The following is a 20094-nucleotide window of genomic DNA, read 5'->3' as shown; positions in this document are numbered from 1 at the left end:
TCAGTTTGCTTTTACCAATGGGCAAACTAATTTAGCAGTCCAATGTCCCTCTCCTTTCATTCTTAATTGATAAACAGTGCAATCTTTTTCACCTTGGATCTTTGCAGATGATGCTAACATGTTTGCTTTCAAGCCTTTTTTCTGGCTGTGTCTACCACCTAGTGTTTGTGATGGGGATATGGGGACGGGCCTAATGAGGGATTGCTTCTTTGCCTTTTGATCTTGGAGACACTTGATGTTCCGATCCCTGTCAACAGCTCCTCCAATAAAACAAGAAAAAGACAACTATATGGATGACCTTTGGTGGGTATACTTTAAGCAAACATGGATATCCCCACCACAGCTAGATGCCACCAAAATGGCCTTCTACAAAGAGCATTTCTTCTACTTGAGCAAGGATGATTTTGATTAGGCATGTGTAAATCCACCTTTCTCACACAGTACGGATCGTCATGGGTCAGCTTCGGACCTCGTTGGTTTTGGATGGACGCAAGGCATGAGATTGCAGCCACATGACACAACAGAGATTCCAGACTATGCACCCACATCCGTAAGGTGGAGATGGAGGGGATGCGTTGCTGAGATGCCCTAAATACTACAAGATTCAAGGGCAATACCGTTGCCGGTTCACCTGCTAGTACTTGGACATGAGTTGGAAAATTGACTGGCAATATTGGAAAAGTGAGTGATGAACTATAGAGTTAATGGATTTAATTCATCTTAGATGGTTAGGATTATCCTGGCTCTTAGAGTTGTAGGTTAGACCTTAGGGCGTCGGTAGAACATATTGCGACTGTTTGTAATTGGCAAGCTTAAAGCTTTTGAAGGGCCACATTGGGTGGCATACTCCCACATACATCCAGCTTGGTAGAACGTTCTATGATTGTTTATCATTGGCAGGATTACAGATTTCGCAGGGGCCACATTAGGTGGCAGGTGCCAACATAGCACCATTCGATTAGTCAATCTTACGTGACTTCGTGACGTGGGACACTGTCAGGCTAGAGTATTCAGTTGCTTGAATTCATCTCTCTTGTTCAAGAGAGTCCTATAGCTAGCGATCAGCATTTTCACACTCCCAACAATTGTGTGTGTGCGCGTGTGCATGTTTGCATTTGATTATCTGTATGTTTTAGGGCATCACGGTCTAGGAGCCTCTGTCCCATTCTTCTCATGATATCAGAGCCATCTTGTTAGACTGGTAAAGACCCAATTGAGCAATCTTCAAGCAAGTCGACGCATAACTTGGCAAGGGTATTGGAACCCCTAGAGGGAACCCCTGCAAGCCTTGACAAAGGGAAGAAAAACCCTCCAAATTTGTATTGCCAAGTCATAGCTCAGGTTCAAAATTGCACAAACAGAATATAACCAAGTGTGGGAAAATAATTGCAGGCAAGGCTTGCAAATAGAAATATGCACAACTAGCATCAAACACGTGCAATGCAAACAAAGCTACAAACAAGTGCAAATAAAGTCCACGATGACCAAAGCATACACTGGTTCATAGTTGAAACAAATTACTTCCAATTGTGTGTTGGTGTTTCAAAGAACAAAGCCTAAACAAGATAATGCGCAATTAACATAAAATAACTTTAAAATAGGTAAAATAATCATCTATCTATATTAGAGCCAAACATTGTACAACTGGTTTTAGTCTATTCAAGGTGATTCCCAGCTGCCTTTCCACCGTTGCCACCATAAGAAGAAGAAGGGCGCGCGGGAAGAGGGGGGTGGAGGGGGGACTCTCTCCTACGTCACCTGAAGGATCTGGAGCTCCAGCAGTGCATTGACGATTCTTGCTTCATCTCTAGGCTCAATGAATTGATTCTATGACTGCATCTTATCCTACCTCGCAGCTGCAACTGTCTGATGAAGCTGGAATCGAGCGGATGCAAGGCCAGCTATGCTGAGATTGCAGGCATCAGCCAATGCTTCTTGATGCTGGAGGAGCTGGCTCAAGTGAATCAAATAAATAAAAGAGTGATATATTCCATTCAAAACAGATCATACAATAGGTGGGAGAGAAAGTACTCTATCCCTAGCCTCAACAATGTGGCAAAAAAGCCATGGAGGTGGTCTAAAATGCCACGACATCCCAAAAGGGGTCAAGTGAAAAAATAAAGAGCAGTCCCATGTCCTCATGAAGGATATAAGTCTCCCACGAGCTGCCAAAGAGGTGCCTGTACACCGCTTCCACTGACTCCTGAGGCTTAAGTGAATCAAGGCTTCTATGCTTCTGCCTCCACAGCCTTGCTACATAGGGTAACCACAAGGGGAGGGGTGCTCCTATCCCCACAACCCCAAGCGCTTACAACAGCCTGAGCGGCAATTCACCACAGACCTGTGTGCTCAACAGTGAACCAAGACAAGCTCCTACCCCCGCAATCCTTATGTTACAGCAACAAAGGGGGGCTGTGCCTTCCCAACCCCTCTAATACAAGCACGTAGATCTCGCCCTCCTAGCCCCTTTGCTTGAGCAAAAGCAAGGGTGACCCTATTACCATATCATAAAATCAAAAAGGGGGAAGGGCTGCTCCTGCCCACCCTGCTGCAGCATCACCAAACGTACGGGAGGATAAGGTGGGAATAGAAGGCTGAGGTGGAGAGGGAGAGGTGGAGGGTAAGGTCGACCAGCACAAGGTAGAGGGGAAATGAAGAGGATAAGGAATTTGGGGAGGGGGAGTGACTCCAATAAGATAAGGCTCAACTAAAGATGCTATTCCCCAAAGCAAAAGTCACTGATGTGATTGATAAGATCCAGCAAGTACAATGCTCATTTATAAGCTGGGCAAGCCTCACTCATTGCATCACAGGTGAGGTCAGTGGAGGAATATCTCCTGACCTCACATGTGATGTCACACACAAAAGGAATCAAATCTAAGGTCAAATGACCCTAGAACCACCCAAAGGATAAGTTGACTTTAGGACACTTCACACCCACACAACTGTAGGACACAGGACTCTACTCACACTAGGACTCCGGATATACAACAACCTCATCCTCAGAGTTAAGAATTTCAGATTTGAAGACTACTTGGAATTCTTCCCACCTTATTGGTTTATTTTTAAGTTCATGCCATCACTTAAGGATTTACCCTTCAACAAATCTTGGGCCATTTGAATGTTATGCGCATGAGAGAAGGCATGAAAGGAGAAGTGTACTTGCCACATCGATTTAACCAAGTCTCCACGCTTTCAGGCGTGCGATCTTTCTTTTCCCCTGCAAAAGGATCATTGCCAAAGCTACATTCGTCCCACTTTCTAACGTACTGGTTGTCAAGCCAGCAACCGCAGCGTGCAACATTATCATTGAATGGCTTTGGGATTGTTGTCTCATCTCAATTGTGGTAATGAGTCCCTCGATGTCTTGGATTTGCTTCTTGAACAATGCTTGGAAATTCTGCAGCAGCTGCGTCACCTCATCTGATTGGTTTATCACATCATATTGGGTAGTAAATCTATCCAAGTTTGCATCAAATCCTTCCATGTTATCATTCTCAACCCTCTTTGAGCTTGCTCAAGGTGAAGCTGCTCCCTAGCTTGTGAAACTTTCAGCCATACTCGACGAGGGCAGGTTACAGGCTTCAGTAGAGAGACTCTCATCACCTACCATGTGCCTCACAGCATTGGCACGCACAGGGACTTACTGCAGAGCTCTTGCTAAACTACTGGACTCACTTTTGGGGCATCAGTAGAGCTAGGAAAGTCTCCTATTTTCTTTGGCTCACTATTCATAGGGGTATACCTGTGGGTACTTGGCTTCAGCAGATGGGTAGACCCTCCTTGTGTATGCATTGTCAGCTTGCAGAGGAATCTAGTAAGCATTGTTTATGGAGCTGCCCCAGCTCTAGAGTGGTTTGGACAGGTATCTTCAGGATGTTCTCATATGTTACATCCGAGTCCTTTCTGATGACATGGGGCGCTGCCCTTTGGGGGAGAGGATTTGGAACCTTTGCCCTCTATGAGTCAGAGCCAGGAGACCACGGTTTCTCCATGCAGTGTCGCCAGAGACGGGGTCCCACAGATGTTAGCATCATGGAGCCGCAGGACTTACTTTTGGTAACAGTACCAGCTCAGGATTCCAAGCCTACTTCACCTGCAGGGTCAGCCTGGGAGGTGATTTCTAGTATTACCCTATGGCGGATATGGTGTTCGCGATGTTCTTTTGTCCTTGGGGGCCATTTATGCACGGAGACTGACACTCTTGCTTCCATTTGGGCGGAGATTATCTTGACTCTCAGGAGTCAGTGGGAGTGGTGTACAGGCACCTCTTTGGCAGCTCGTGGGAGACTTTTATCCTTCATGAGGACATGGGACTGCTCATTATTTTTTCATTTGACCCCTTTTGGGATGTCGTGGCATTTTAGACCACCTCCATGGCTTTTTTGCCACATTGTTGAGGCTAGGGATAGAGTACTTTCTCTCCCACCTGTTGTATGATTCGTTTTGAATGGAATATATCACTTTTTCACTAAAACTTTCAGCCATAACTGATATCTTGTGCGTAGAAGTAGTAGAGGAGAGAGGAAGATCGCTACAAGTGAAGGGAAGGATGGCTGAAAGTAGGCAAAGCAATAGGAAAGTCAAAAGGGATGGAGATGATGTGGCTGAATCAGCAATGATGGAGCGCAAAATGTCAAGGGGGAGGCTGAGATAAAGCTGAACGTCAAGACGGAAGCGAGCGCCTCATATTGTTTATATAGGCAGAAATTATCCTAGATTGGGTTGCCTAGCTCTATCAGGAAAAACAGCCATCTTCCTAGAATTTTCCTTCAGCCTACCACAGCAAGGAACACCTCCACAACATCAACACTCAGCCTGAAGGAGGATCTAGGAATAAAAATCGTCTTAATCCATGACTCTTCATATGAAAACAGCAAGTCGTCTCCATGTCTCAGGATCGTTCATGTTGAATCAAGCGGCCGAGGCCACTCGAAATCAATACACAACATGTCTATCCGTCCATACCACGAAGTCCATGTGGAGGAACTCGCAGAGACAACCACTGTCCAACACTACGTTGTTATAGAACCGTCCCCAATCAACAATCCCCTAGGGGAAAGACACAGGGAAAAAACAACACACATCCCAACGATGACACTTCTAGCAGCCCATACTTGAACGTACCTATCTCAAACCCCCCGTCTCTCCTTTTTGTCCCTTGCAGATCTAGTGGACTTTCCTAGTGAGGAATTTGTGCATTCTACCTTTGGTGAGGCAATGGTTGGTATTCCTTTTGATCCCAGGGTGGCTTCCTTTTCACGTGGACGAGTTCTTTCACCCATACATTTTCCTCCAGTTGGCTCTCTTCCTCGCTCTTCGAGCAAGAGGTCTTCCCCCATCGAGGGGTTCGTTTCTGCTACTAGGCAGGGCAAGGTATTCCATGCTACTTCCTCCCGCCAATGAGCATTGTTAGTTGGAACATACATGGTCTTGGTGGTATACCACATCGCCGGCATAGGTAGCTTATCCGTACTCAACTCCATCCAGGTGTTACGGGGGACTCCATTGAAATTCTTTTTATTCAGGAACACACTCTAGATGCCAGAGATTGTGCTAACTCGGTTAAATTGCTTTCAGGTCACACATTCTGGCCACCTGCCTGGGGTGGGACATGCATTTCAGTCTCAAACTCTATTCTCTCCCTAGTGGTTGGACATGGTATCATCATTCCCTCCAGAGCTCAGTGGGTCATTTTTTTAATTAGGGGACATAAGGTTGGTTTTCTCAACCTTTATGCCCCTAACGATCGAGGGGATTGTGTCCTTTTATGAAAGAAACTAATCTCTTGGGCCCCCATTGTAGATTCATGGATCATCGGAGTTGACTTCAACATGGTGGAGTTGCCTTGTGACGAGAAGGGGGGTAGAGAAAGAGGTACTCACTCTTTGGAGAGAGCAGCCTAGGATGCCTTTTTGTTCAGTTCAGTGGCAGAGATGTTTGGTTTGGATGGTGTCTTTACACTCATCACAGTCTCTCCAGTTTTCCTAGTTGAAGAGAGACCTTAGATGCCAATTCATGCACGCATTGACAAATTCTATGTTGATGATTGGGCTTTGGATAGAGGTGGTGCGATATGCATTTCTACTGGGGCTGCTACCCTAGACCACTTTTCTGTGGTTTTGATGATCTCCGAGCCTCATAGGAGAGGTCGCCCTGCTAGTCTCAAGATTTCGGATGCCTTATATTCAGAGGAGGACCTCACCATGGCAGTTCCGCTTCCCATGTGGTAGCAACCCTCTATGATATTAGCGACTTCTATCACTTAGTCGCTAGTGCCAGAAGGCAAGAGATTTTGAGACAAGAGTTTGGGATTTGTCGACCGTTGGTAGCCGTTCGGAGGGAAGAGCAGAAACGACCTACAGATGCTTGGATTTAGGAGCGCCTTGGATATTGGTTTTTTGGTGCACCCCATGAGGAATGATCACATGATATTTCAATGTTCAAGACAGGATCTGCCTCCCAGCCGTCCTTGCTAGATTGTGTGCACGGTGACGGACTGGCACATTGAGGCCTGGAGAGAGGGAAGGATGATGAATGCATGCAATGCACGGATGGATAGATCAATGCCTTTATATATACATACAAGCATAGATGCTACCTCATAAAATAATAGAAAAATGACTTAGATACTAGAAGCTGAAGTGAAAGAAAGAAGGAGACTACTCATGTAAAGTGCTAAAGAGTTCAATATTGCAAAGGAAAGCTAACAACGACTCCAAGACGGAAGCTCCTGATCTCTACTGGGCTTGTTGGAGTGTTAGATTATGAAGACTAGTGTGATCAAACTTACAATGGCAGCATGCCATCTATATGGAACTTGGAACAGCCGCAGGTGTTAATCATCAGCAGAAAATTGCAGAAGGAAGGTTGAAATGCCAGCCGATGATTGATAAATCAGAGAATCTCGCTGTGAACACAAACCTCTATCATGCAGCCCATGCAATCTGCCATGTGCCCACAACTTACTAACCCCTTTGTTGCATGATAACTAAACGACTACCAAGGTTTGCACTTTCTTCAACATACTATACATTTACTTGCATGCATGCATACATACATACATACATACATGCATGCATGTCTATTTCATACATATGTACAGAATTACTTGCTTATGCCTATTCATCCTATAGGGTTTTATTCATTTTATTGGAACGCGACCTTTTCTCAAGTATTAGTGATGGCTTATTGAGAATTAGGATGTGTTAGGCATAAGCTAGTGGTAGTTACGTTAACAAGTTTAGGAGCCTTCTCACAAGTGTTGATGTGTTGAATATCTTTTCTTAACCATTCTTTAAATGTTCTGCTTTGTTTAGTTAATGAGGCGGTTCTTATGATGCCAAAAGATCATGTTTGTGGTCTTGTGTAAAATCATGTGCTATGCCGGTCGTGGCTTGGCCTTTGCAGGGCTTGTGGCCATTTTGAGTCTCATGATGTTCGAAAATTAGCTGCTGAACTGCTGGGACGACTTCAGCCAAATGTAAGATAGAATATTCCAAAATCATTGATGCTTATCTTGTTTGTTATATTTTATCTCTGTGTGCTCATGTTCATCCATTGATTGTTCGAACACTCCACCATCCTTATAGAATTTTTATGATTTGTGCTTGATTAAATTATTGCAAAGTTTTGTATTAGTAAGATTATTTTGAGATTCTAGCTCATTTTTGCCTTTGTTTAAGGTACCAATGTGGGTGGTGTAGGAGGAGGGCACCTCTACCACGTGCTCTGAGTGCCTTGCGCCCTATGCTAGATGTCCAAAACCACTCAATTGGATCCCACTGCACCCCACACATGAAGGAGGCTAGCGAGAGGGGGCACCTTGAGATGGAGGTTGTTGAATTCTTGTCTTTGTGAATGGCAGCCCTATTGTGGCTCATTAATATCTATCAATGAGGACAGCATGAAGGCCTATTTGCTGGTGATGAAACTGGCCTTCAATAAGTTAAAGGGCAGTAAAGCTAACAAGTAACCAGCCAACACTGTTACATCAACAATTCTGCAAAAGTATAACTGGAAGATTGGGAGCTAGAGTGCCCCTACTCCAAGACAAAGACACGGATTGGCCCCAAACCTTGTTGCCCCTTTCGGTATTTCTTTAATTAAGTGAGAGGTCATGAAATCTAGGCTACATATAGGGATACATTCTTTCTTGCATCTAGGGCAATCCACATCCCGTAAGTCATTCACATACCCTGCATAGCCTCTACTATTCACTACTCTCACCAATCCTGGCAGTAGGTCCGTGAGCCCCCCCGATGGCGTAGGCAATACATACCACCTCGTACGTTGACCCAACTGTGAGCTCTTATGATCACCCGTTTGCCCCTTGCAACCAGTGTAGCCTAGGTGCTTCCCATGTTCCAACCAAATTGGAACCTCATAGAGGTGGATGCATGCAACTTGCCACGTGGCAGACCCACATCAAGTTGGGGCTTTTGCTCCCCAAGGCCCTCTTTGGACCCCTCCTAGGGTCCATTAGCCCTTCACTTGCCCCAAGGCATAATTAATGCCTAGGAGCCCCCTTTTTCACACAAAACAACCCAGGCCTTCCCCTTATTTCCTGCCCACATGCAAGTGCCAGAAATCACGTCCTCGTGACATAACCCCTCTCTTGAAACATGGCAAGCAACCTCGATTGCATCTGAAATACATGTGAATATATCATCATTAAAGCATGAATTACAAACTGTTATAGCATAGAAAGTAAAAGGATACATGAAAAGAAGCAAAAAGATCAAGTAAGTGAGAAGAAGTGCATTAAGATAGCAAAGAAATATGGTTAAACATAGGTGTATAATATAGGAAAAAGAGAAGAAAAGGAACAACAAGTTCGCAAAAAGCAAAGATAAGAATAAGAATCTAGAAAAGAAAGCATGAAAATAGCAAGTGCAAACAAGAAAAGGAATAAGAAAGCAGAAAGGTTGGAACAAACAAAGAACTTAAAAATTTTTACAGGATGGGAAGCAAGGAGACAAAACTCCCATTGAAATTAGGACCACCTAGAGAAATCGGAAGCATAGTGAGAGTTCCTTAAAGTTTGAAAAAGGAAGAGTGATACAAAAGACTTCAAGAAATGAGATACAGAGATCCTACAAGCATAAGAAGAAACGAATATTGAATATAGACACAAGACACAAAGAGGGGCCGGGAAGGGAGGGGCAAAGAAGACAAAATTAGAATTAAGAAATATGTGGAAGAATGAATTGGATTGGATGCTGCAAGGAGACCTGAAGACAAGGACAATGGAAGATGAAAAGGGGACGAAAGTGAGCAGAGGTGATCAAAAGTTATTCCACATAAAAAATGAACAAAAATGAGTCATTCGCTAAGAATACAGGTTTACAAGAAGTCCATTGACTTGAAGATTAAATCGCAGTGCTGGTACAGAAGAAGAGGCAGCTTGCAGTTAGGAACAGAGTACCGGAGTACCAAACGGTAACATCATGCCCAATCATGTTAACACCGTGCGGTAACATGGTGCCCAATCATGTCTCAAAAGGCAACATAAAAGGAAGGTGTCAACCCATCTGAGCATGGGCACTTGCCCTTGTGAAGGGTAAGAATTGCAGTCCTAAATTTGGGATTGGTGAAAGGTTCATCAAATGAGATTCTCATGTTTGGTTTTACCAATGCTAGAATACCCTGCCAAACTATGTGTCTGGCATCATCTCTAGCAAGTGCCAGGATCTACTGAGAGAAGGGAGGTATAAACATTTGTAGCTATACTTTAAGACGGCATCATGATTTGACGGTTAAACCCCATTAGAGGCAATAAGCTGAAAAGCAATTTCTCTACCATGTCTTGGGCCAAGAGTAGAGAAGAAGTATTTATCGACTCTCCCATCTGGAACCAAAAGGACTTCGTGCATGAAAGGCATACTCTACTCTCTTATTTAACAAAACTTGCTGATGAGCCCTTGCTGCAGCAAGGTGCTCCTAAATCCAAGAATCGGTAGGCCGTTTTTGCTATTCCCTCTTCAAGGCTACTAACGGCCATGAGACACCAATCTCTTGTCTGAGAATCTCATGCCTTCTGGCACTAGCGATAGAATGATAAGCATCACTAATACCAAAGAGGAGTGCTGAAACCAAACCGCAGCAGTGCTAGGCTCCCTGGAATCAATTCACAACAGGTTTGGGTGCTTTAGAGTGAATTTGCAGCATCTCTGAGCACCAAGTAGGGCTGGAAACCCTAATCGCAGCAAATACAGATGGCTGAAACAGAAATCGCAGCAGGTTCTCTCTCTCGTACGGCACTCACACGTGCAGATGATACAAGATCTTGGACCTAGAGTAAATCGTAATTCAGCCTGGAGAAGAGATAGTTGATTCACAGCAATAGATAGAACTCTGGGAGTGGGGGAGAGAAGACAAAAACACCACACTAGGGCCACAAAAGAAGGGGTGGACTCCCCTGAAGGTCTTTATTGCAATAGAATAATCTTTGTACAACTGGCTCTTGAGAGAGCAGGAAACTGAGTAATACCTCTGGGAGGCCTTGGCCCTTTCTTTTATAGACTTGGCCTAGCAAAAAGCTAGGGCCTACTTTCTAAAAGCTACTTTTACATAAAAGCCAAGCTTTTAAGTTTTTCTTCCTAGATTGGAGGCTGTAGGCGCCTTTTTAGTCTTGTGGGCACTTCTTTTTAAAAAGGCGCCCCCTTGTCCTTGCTTTAGAGCCTTGTGGGACCTGCTTTTTGTGCATTTTCTCCACAATCTTAGGTCCTTTTTGCACTCTCTTGGATCCTACACATTGCACAAACAAATTCCAACCCATTAAAGGTTAGCAAAATTTATGCATTCCTAGTTCTTGGACTAATCCTAGTCTCTTGTATACGTCCCCACAACTCTCTTTTACCAATGCAAAGCAAAAGTAAAACAATAAAACTTATTTTTAGTTAACCAAAGTCAACATTCTTTGACCGAAGTCAATTTCTAATAAAGATTATACTTCATTTCTTGATAGAAGTACCAAATGGTGGCATCCCCTCAGCTTCTAATCAGTTGTTCTCAACTGAAAAGTTTCCTTGTACAATTGCAAAACTTGAGGATATTCTGAAAAGAAGTCCTCATCAACCCACTTGGCATCCAGTGCCAAATAGTTCTTAGACTTGACAAGGTAGTTGCGGATGACCTTGCCTTTGGGCCCTTTCTTTTCTGTATGGTATACAATTTGTTCTAGTTGGAGGATCTCTTCCATGTCTTCCACCTCTGGTGGCTCTTCTTGTACTGGTTCTGCGGGCATTGGTCCTTGGTACTTCTTGAGAAGACTCACATGAAAAGCATTGTGAATCTTCCAAGTCTCGGGTAATTGTAGTCGATACGCGACTTCATTTATGGGCTCAGTAACCCGAAAAGACCCATAATATCTAGGAGACAGCTTTGGGTATACTTTTTCCTTCCCTTTCATCTTTCTTAAACATGCTTTTTCAAACTTGAGTAACACTCAGTCTCCTTCTTGGAGATTCATATATCTCCTATGCTTATCTGTAGCCTTCTTTTGCTTTTGTTGAGATCTTTTAATTGCTATCCAAACCTGGGAAAAGGCTATGTCCAAGTCTCAAACATACTGATCAATTGCAAACATCTCATCTTTTGTTCTATGCAAAATCACCTTTCCATAAATGACTTCGCATGGGGCTTTTCCTGTGGAGCTGTGTATAGTTATATTGTATGCAAATTCCACAAAAGGGTTTTTCTTACTAGAATGACGTGTGCCTGCTTACTAAACCTACCAATTATGGTTCATATCCCATCATTCCCATATCTGGATCTAGAGGTTAGCAAAATGCATGCATTCCTAGTTCTTGGACTCATCCTCACTGTTCTCTTTTACCAATGCAAAGCAAAAGTAAAACAATAAAACTTATTCATAGTTAACCAAAGTCAACATTCTTTGACCGAAGTCAATTTATAATAAAGATTATACTTTATTTCTTAAGAGAAGTACCAAATGGTAAGAAATGTTGCCACATGAAAAGGAGATGGCACTTCATCTTGGAAATGAGACACCAAAATCTACAAAACATCCTCTATGAGGCCATCCTCTGAATACTGGCAGAGTGGCGTCTCAAATGAGGTTCAAAAATCAACATAACCATTAGATGATTGGGCATAGATGATTGGGCATTAGACAAAGGCAGCCCAGTATGCATTGCACCATGGGTTTCCACCTCTAATCACTTAACATAAATTTGTCTATCCGCGCATGGATTTTCACCTGTAGTCTCCTGCTCGACCATGAGAACATGAGCGAATGAGGCAGAGTCTGAAAGGCATCATTTGTTTAAGCTATCTCTGCCACTAAGCTGGAAAAGGAAGGCATCCCAAGCTGCTTTCTCCAAGAAGTGGATGACACCTTCTCTTTCTATCTAAAGACAACTCCATCATGTTGAAGTCACCTCCAATAATCCAAGAGTTTGCAATGGGGGCCCAAGAGAGAAGTTCCTTCCCATGATCCTCTCTATGTTGGGGGCATAAAGGTTGTGAAGACCAACCTCATGTTCCCCAATCAAATGTTTTTAAAGGGGACGAGAAAGAGAGAGAGAAGAAGAAGAAGAAGAAGAATATATTATTGTCCTCTGAAGACCAAAAATCGGCCTATGGGACCTGAAACAATACAAAACCTTACATACATAAAGACTCCTCCCTCAAAGGGGAGGGTAATAAGAGAAACTACCTTTATGTCTAGGTGAGTTTCTGTGCTTGAAAAGCTTAGATACAAATGTTCCTAAAGCTGAGGGTGACGCCTTATGTAGCAGATCAGCCAGTTTGTTATGTCCCTCAAGAAGAGAGCTGAACTTTTTCCTAATGTGTGCATAGTAAGGGCATATCATTACCACGAGAGAGAGAGAGAGAGACAGAGAGTTCACATGATTTATGGAAAGTGAAAAAGTCGATACATATGGTCTTAGAGACGAGTAAATGTGTTGTGTGCTATATACACCATACATGACGTTCTAATGAGAGAGAGAGAGAGAGAGAGAGAGAGAGAGAGAGAGAGAGTTCACATGATTTATGGAAAGTGAAAAAGCCGATACATATGGTCAAGTAAACTTGTTCTGTGCTATGTACAACACCATACATGGCGTTCTAATGCTTATATCATGTTACATCCCTTTAAAACTGAGGATACTTCACTTTAGGCCCACAGTCAGTGATAAGTGATCTTTCTTCTCTAAAGACTACTTATGTGCCCTCCTAGCTTCCTTGATTATGTGGCAATTACCCTTGCAGAATTACAAGGAACTTGCAAAAGGGCTTCTCTGCTTATAGTGATACTGGACCCTGAATAAAACAATCTGTTCAGTTTGTTGGAACTTGTTCTTTCATCATTCTATAGAACTGTTACTTTCATTTACTATTCTGATTGATGGAAATTATGTGACTTTTGCTTGAAAAGCAGGCAGTATGAGGTGGATCGTTTTTATACGTTTCTTGTTTTTTTGTGTATTTTGTTTAATGCAATGTTGTCCTCATGAGTTTTTAATATACGTGTATAATGAATCCATCTATGATCAGCAGATTATTCTGCCTTTGTTGAGGGAACAGTTGGAGTATGCAGTACAAAATCATGCCACACTGGAAGCAAAGTCTTGTGTCTTTGCTCTCTGCAGCTCGCTTTGGGTAAGACCACCAGTTGCGCCACCAAATTAGTTGTTCACTTTGCGTAGACAGTGTATAGACCAGTTATTGACATAAATTTTCTTTTCAAATGTGTAGTTAAGAGGCAAGCTGTCTCTCTACCATGAATCTATGGTGCATATCCAAAGCTTGCTGGTTCAAATTTTGTTATGGCCTTGCATGCCTACTGATGAAGGTCTTCCTCTGATGCTTTTCCTCTGATAATCATTTTGGAAAGTGTTTCTCGAAGCTATTTTTGTTTTCATATTAAGAAAAGCGAGGCATTTTGTTTTTAAAATCTCTGTTTGGTGAACTGCTGGTTTTCTCCCATTAGCGTCGTCGTTTTGTGCAATTATATCATATCTGTTTTCTTTAGGAAACCACTGATTAAAAATGTAGCTATTTCCCTCTTGCATCTATGATGTGCGATTTCATGCATATTCCTCCTCCTCGTGCAGATCTTACAGTAAGTACTGTGTGTATTCTTTAGGCATCCTTGCATATTCACACTTTGACTTGCAAATTCACTTAATTTTTCTGCTTATTTTGCTAAAATAAGAATATTTTTGCCCAGAGAAAATTAGATATTGACAAGCAAATTCTCCTATTTCAAGCATTGGTTATGCTAAAACCTGAGGAAATTTGTGCCCATCAATAATTTCGAATTCTTATTCCAATCTGAAGTAGTAGTAGCTCGCTTTGCCACAGAAGTAGCTCACATTCCTTGCCCTGGTGCCCCTGGCATATGAAGAGCCACATAATCTGAAAACGACAGATGAGTTGGTCATATAAGCTTGGTGCAGCGCTGACAAGGCCTCATGAATGTCCCATTGCCCTCTTGTACCCAGGTGCTGGTGTGGCATACGACCTCCTTTCACATAACACTAGTATAGTACGCCCATATAAGTTGTATCTGAGCAGATCTGAACTCTATGTAGTGCATGCATCTCATGCCAAATCCTCTTATAGGCGTGTAAGTTCCATACGGAGGAGCGATTCCAATTTCCAACAGCATGTACACAATGTTGAGGTGTGCCAAGTGGATGTTGTGGAGGTTGGCCTCTATCCCATGATTGTAAGTCATTGGGTGACCCAAAGACATTGCCAAGTGTTTGGCTGAGGAGCTGATGGAGAAGCTCTTGCTGACGAACAAGCTTCCCAAAGGTGGAAGGCTTTGTCTGGTTGTGTAATGAATTTTCACCATGATCATTAGTACGCCCATCCATCAAGTATAGTCTTGCACAATGTTTGCTGCTCAAAATTGTCATGACAGCCGTCTCTCTTTGGCTGTTGACAGTCTTCATCTCTCAGGTTGTCATTTCTATGTTCCACTGTGCTCTCATTTAAGCCTTCGAGTATTTGCAGCTATAATAAACATGGGAATACTGGCGTTTGTGGTGGATGCTCTTCAAGAATAGCATTTGCATGGCGAGTCATATGTTGGTCATTGTCATGCTGCATCAATTTTGTAATGCATTTTCGAGGTCAAAACTGTTACATATTACTTGTGCAGCATCGTTCTTGCTATGTCCATTATAATATATATATATATGTATCCCTTTGCTTTTGTTTTCAAATTTTGCATGTTTGGAGTTTTCAAGAGTGTGTACATTTAGTTCCTACCTTGCATAGACATGCATATTGGCTTATGGATTTTTTGTTAATTTCATTATTAGGTATCGTTTCTCCTTGTAGGGTGTCTTCTTCACCAAGTTGGCTGTTGTCATCCACATCTTCTGTGCATTCCAAGACTTTCATGATAATCTCCATCATTAAGCTGCCATTCCTTGCTGCTCCTCAATGCCTTTCCCCTAAATAAGTTTTTAACTTGCTTGGGCTATTCATCATCCAAGGTTCTCCCCTTCTGATGGAAGATCTTTATGTGTTAGTCTTAGAATTTGTGACTGGAATTTCAAATCTACCCATTAGAAGCTCTCTCATTGCTTTTGTATGAGTACTTTTGTTGCTTTTGCATAAGCCTATGCAAGTGTTCTCTAGTTCTTGGCCTCTCTGTGCAACCTGCAATTTTTGGCATGCCTTATCAAAACTGCCATCCACTTAGGAACAGACTTCATGAATTTGGAAAGGCGTGGAACCTTAACCAACCATGTGCATGTGTACACCCACCACGTCTATCCTTTGGTGTGCGGATGCTATCCCAAATGCCATGCATTTTTTTCTTACTAGAGTCGTGGACATCTTGGAGTACCTGCCTTTTGCCTTCTTGAAGCCATGCAAGTTTGTAATATGGCCTACTGCGAAAAAGCTCCAAAATGGCCTAATGTTGCAATAGTTATCCCTTACATGCAGTGAGAGAAAATATTACAAACTTGTGATGAGTACTTGTTGGGCTAGCTTGTGTGCTAGTCCCAGTATCTTATTGTGGTGTTCCAAAATCTCTTTCAAGTAGCTTCCTAGCCTTTTGAGTGGCTGCTCCAGCAGATTTTTCAGATAATCTCTGCTGCCCTGCTGTCCCCATAACCTTTTGTGATGTGTGCATAGGCTCTACATTGTAGGAGCATGCTGCTCATTTTCTACCGCCCTTGTGGGGCAGGTTTCGCATGTTCTTTCCTCTCTGGGGATCGTGGGGCTTGCCCACCTACCCCTCTCTACCTCGAGATCATGGGCACTAGTTCTGATTTTGCAGATTAGATGCTTTTTAAATATTGATATGTCTTCCCTGAGGTATTTCTGCGTACATAGCTGTCCACTGAGTTAATTTCCTATTTGTAGAACTGCATTTTTGTCCCCGATTTCGCCAAAGTTTCTGTAGCATTTTCTGCATCACTATCTCCCTGATTTTGCATGCATCTTCTGGTACATCAGTGGCTGTTATAACCTATGATTCCATCCGCTTCATTCCCTCTTTGTGCCAATCCATGATTTGCGTAGCTTTCATCGTCTTTTATGGCATCCTATTGACATCCATCTTCTCAACTTTGTTGAGGTAAGCCATGAATTGACATAATGCTTTCCCTTCTGAAGGTATCATACCTGTTTCAGCCAGTAGGATGGGGTAGGGTGTCTGTGCCTTAGCTCCTAACTCCCCTATCAAGAACGTTTATGTAAAGTTTCTATTCTTTTCTAGAATGTCCTAGAGAGCCTGGGGGCAAGGTGGACATCCGTATAGGAATATTGTCTGCACAAGCATGGTGTACAAAAATTTTCTCATTTCCCAATTCCACAAATGTGCCTTCGTGCATTTATTTTGGAAGCTATATAAGTCTTTTAAGCCTCCCAGAATCCTCCTTTCCACTGACGCATTCCATTTGTAGTTGTATGTGAAATCCAATCCTAGATATTTATATGTGTTAACTGTTTCCAAGGGCTTCCCTTCAATTGTGACATCCACTTGTTTGTTATGTGTCCCAATCACCATTACCTTTGTCTTATCTATATTGACCTGCATTTCTGGGAGTTTGCAGAATTCTCTCATTTAAATGTGCTTGCAGGCTCTCCTTCTTTGCAACGAATACCACATCATTTTCATAGATAAGCATTAGCAAAGTGTACCATGCAATCTGAACACCTTCCTTGCTATGCATTCTCATCCACTCTTCCAAATCCATCGATAAAAGACCGAAAAGTGTTGGTGAGAGGGGACAGCCTTGCTTAACCCCTATGTCACTGCTTATTACAGCATTCCCCTTGGAGCATGACCCATCCACTAGCGGTTGTGCTAACTCAGCTAGAACCTTCTCATAGAGTCAGTATGTGGCTTCTTTGAGAGACAGAGAGAGATTTTATTAAAAGTGTTCAGAAGACCAAAACGGTCTATGAGACTAAAGGATAAACTGATACAATGAGCCAAGGGTGGAGCCATTAAGCGGGCATCAACACCCATGGTGAGTACAAAAGGAAACCCAAAGTCCTGAATCATAACATCATGAGTACACAGTGAGAGCTCTCTTGGAGTGGGACAAGTAGGAGTATCAACTTTGAGAGGGGGACGCCGATGTGCGAGGTTGTTGTGGTGGCATATAGCTTGTGATAGATCGTGGGCAACTATCAACACGTGTTGCCTGTTGTGGTCTCTTGTCTATAGCCCTACGACGAACGAGTGCTATCGTCACTCCTGTGGGTAGGTCCCTTGGTGTGGTCAACAGGGAAGGGAGGTCCCCTAGTGTGATATGCCCCTCTGTGTACCTGCGGGTCTGGCGTGTCTCAAGCTCTGGCTCGGGTCCTCGAGGTCTCAGTCTCCATGTGTCCTGCTGGTTGGTGTTGTTAGGTTGGAAGAACTCAATGATCGTGCTCTGAGTGGGATCTGGTTGTATGTCATGGTCCCCTCTATGTGCTCTGAGCATTCGCTTCCTATGTCAGACAGCCTTGTGGATGAAGGCCGCTAGGCATCTGTGGTCTGGGTAGGATAGGAAGCTGGATTGAGAACCAAGGCCATCTCTGAAAAAGGCAGTAGTAGCGACCTCTGATGTCGTAGTACACAGGGCATGTGAATGCAAAATGCTCCTCTGCCTCGATCTCCCCGGAATCACATAAGGTGCAGATGCGGCCCTCTCTAGGTATGCCCTGTGCCTGACCACTCTCAATACAAAGGCAATGTGACGAAACTCAGAACTGCCCTATAGATATCCTCAAGGCGTGAGGAAGGTGGATTTGTGTGTACCCTAGTTGATTGACGAAACCCTCAGTAGAGGTCTGTAGGCAGTGGTCCCTGTTAAAATTGATCTTCACAGGAAGCTCATGAGGTACCAAACAAGTCCTGAATGTGTGTAACTGCAAGAGATCCTCTCGGATGACCTGGTTGACCTCGTGATAGGTGAGTGGGATAGAGGGGGCCTCAACACTATACTGGAAGGGAGATAGCCTATCTATGTGCAGTCTCAAACTCTCAAATCATCTACATGTATGTGCGTACCAGCTCCTCTAATCATCTTCTATTGCCAATGCCATGGAAGAGGATAGGGCCAACGAAGGAAGCGTGCGTTGTCCTGTAGTGTGGGATCCATACTGTCTAATGCAGTAAAGATATGTGATCACCTGAAATGCCGCATCAAACTGTAGTGGGGATACCCCAAACTCACCAGGAACTATCTGATGTGGGACTGAAGGCTTACTACGAATCATCCCGATCCCCGAACTCCTCCTGTCTCTCAGGTCTCGTCTCGATATGTTGTCTCCCACATGTATCCACTGACTATAGGCAAGGGTCACTCTAGACTCTAATATGTCTCTGCAAGTCAGGGACTCAGTCCTCTAAGTCTCATAGACCCCGCCCCCCTATGCAAGGGGACCACAAGGTGCTTGTTGTGGTCCTGTCCAAACACTTCTGATCTCATTGCTCTTATCAGACAGAGGCTTCGACAGCGATTTCCTACTGTTACTTTTGGCAGATTTTTCTGGTTGTTTGGCTTTCATCCAGAGAGACAGGGTTTTGATTTATTTTTTGTATGGGTGCGCTATTGGACACTATGGACTTTATGGATGGACAAAAATCATAGAGTCTTTGGTGATCCACTTTTTTCATCTTTTCTTTTTTTCAAACGATCTCTGCAACAATCTTTTTATGATTGTCTTCAGACTCGTTTGATTGATCAGGATGTATATACAGCTTATACTGAGATCTTCAGTTGAGTAGTAGTTACTTCATCTTTTTGAAGTAACTATGAATGTAATTTTTCTACATCAATAAAAGATTTCTTCCCACAAAAAAAAAAGAAAGCTTGTTGTGGACCTATCAGAAGCCGTTCGAACTACTACCCACTTCCCTCTCTCTGGGTGACATCTGGCTGATGTAAGAGGATACGCCTCTCCTTTACCGGGAGGGGTGTGAGATCCTCATCTAAGTGGATCTCTGGGTGGGTATGTAAAGCTGAGCGTTTGCGTAATGTGAGGCGAGCCTGGGTGTCTCTGAAGCAGATGATGAGACATTGCTCTCGCTTGGGATCTCACCCAGTGCGTCAGGCTCCCTCAATCCGATGCTTCTGAATCCCGAGAGTGGAGGTCACGACATAAATTGCGTCGTGCATGGGGGTTGTGGTTGTGCAGGGGATCCCACGTACCCTGACATTGAGTGCCTTGTTGGCCCTCTGCTGCTGCTCTAGAATTGTGGCTGAAACAGTGGCCTTCGTAGATTCCTGTTTTGCAACATCCATCCACCTGGTAGTCTATTTAATGGCTGATTGCATGCAAGCTATATGTGCTTCAACTGCCTCTACAGCTGGTCCATTGTGTGGAGCTGTCCCCTTGGCTTCCATCTCCTTTCCAAGCTGGGATATCTCCAGGCTAAGACTGTGAACAAGACGGTCTTGTTCCGCCTCTCATGTATGAAGACGGTGTATCTGTAGAAGGACACCATTCCAATAGTCCGATGGGATCGTGAGGCCATGAAGTGTGTAGAGAATCGAGATGTGGTGTGAAGGGGGGCTGGAAGTGGAGACTGATGGGGAGACAACTGCAACGTGGGTGTAGTGAGGCCAAGTAATGAGTGGAAAGGTGGCTGGGTAAGGGGTA

The 20094-nt window shown here is 43.6% G+C and overlaps 1 protein-coding gene and 1 pseudogene across 9 annotated transcripts in view; one reads left to right on the top strand and one right to left on the bottom strand.

Annotated features, from left to right (window-relative positions):
- LOC147883531 (uncharacterized) overlaps positions 1 to 20094 on the top strand; it is a 210081-nt gene that overhangs the window by 131453 nt on the left and 58534 nt on the right. For all 9 annotated transcript variants that reach the window (XR_015543789.1, XM_087399668.1, XM_087399669.1 and 6 more), the window contains 3 exons: positions 7411 to 7483; positions 13528 to 13629; positions 13726 to 13822. Coding sequence is in view for 8 of the 9 variants with exons in the window: in XM_087399668.1 (XP_087255794.1) it covers positions 7411 to 7483; positions 13528 to 13629; positions 13726 to 13822 (272 nt within the window). In the remaining variant the exon portion in view is untranslated. The remainder of the gene's footprint in view (positions 1 to 7410; positions 7484 to 13527; positions 13630 to 13725; positions 13823 to 20094) is intronic.
- Positions 11000 to 13089, bottom strand: LOC147883532 (uncharacterized; annotated as a pseudogene).

Source organism: Dipteris shenzhenensis, chromosome 28, assembly GCF_047967505.1.
Source record: "Dipteris shenzhenensis isolate YYH24624 ecotype China chromosome 28, Dip_SZ_1.0, whole genome shotgun sequence".
Lineage (NCBI taxonomy): Eukaryota > Viridiplantae > Streptophyta > Polypodiopsida > Gleicheniales > Dipteridaceae > Dipteris > Dipteris shenzhenensis.
This window is presented reverse-complemented; position numbering and strand designations above follow the sequence as displayed.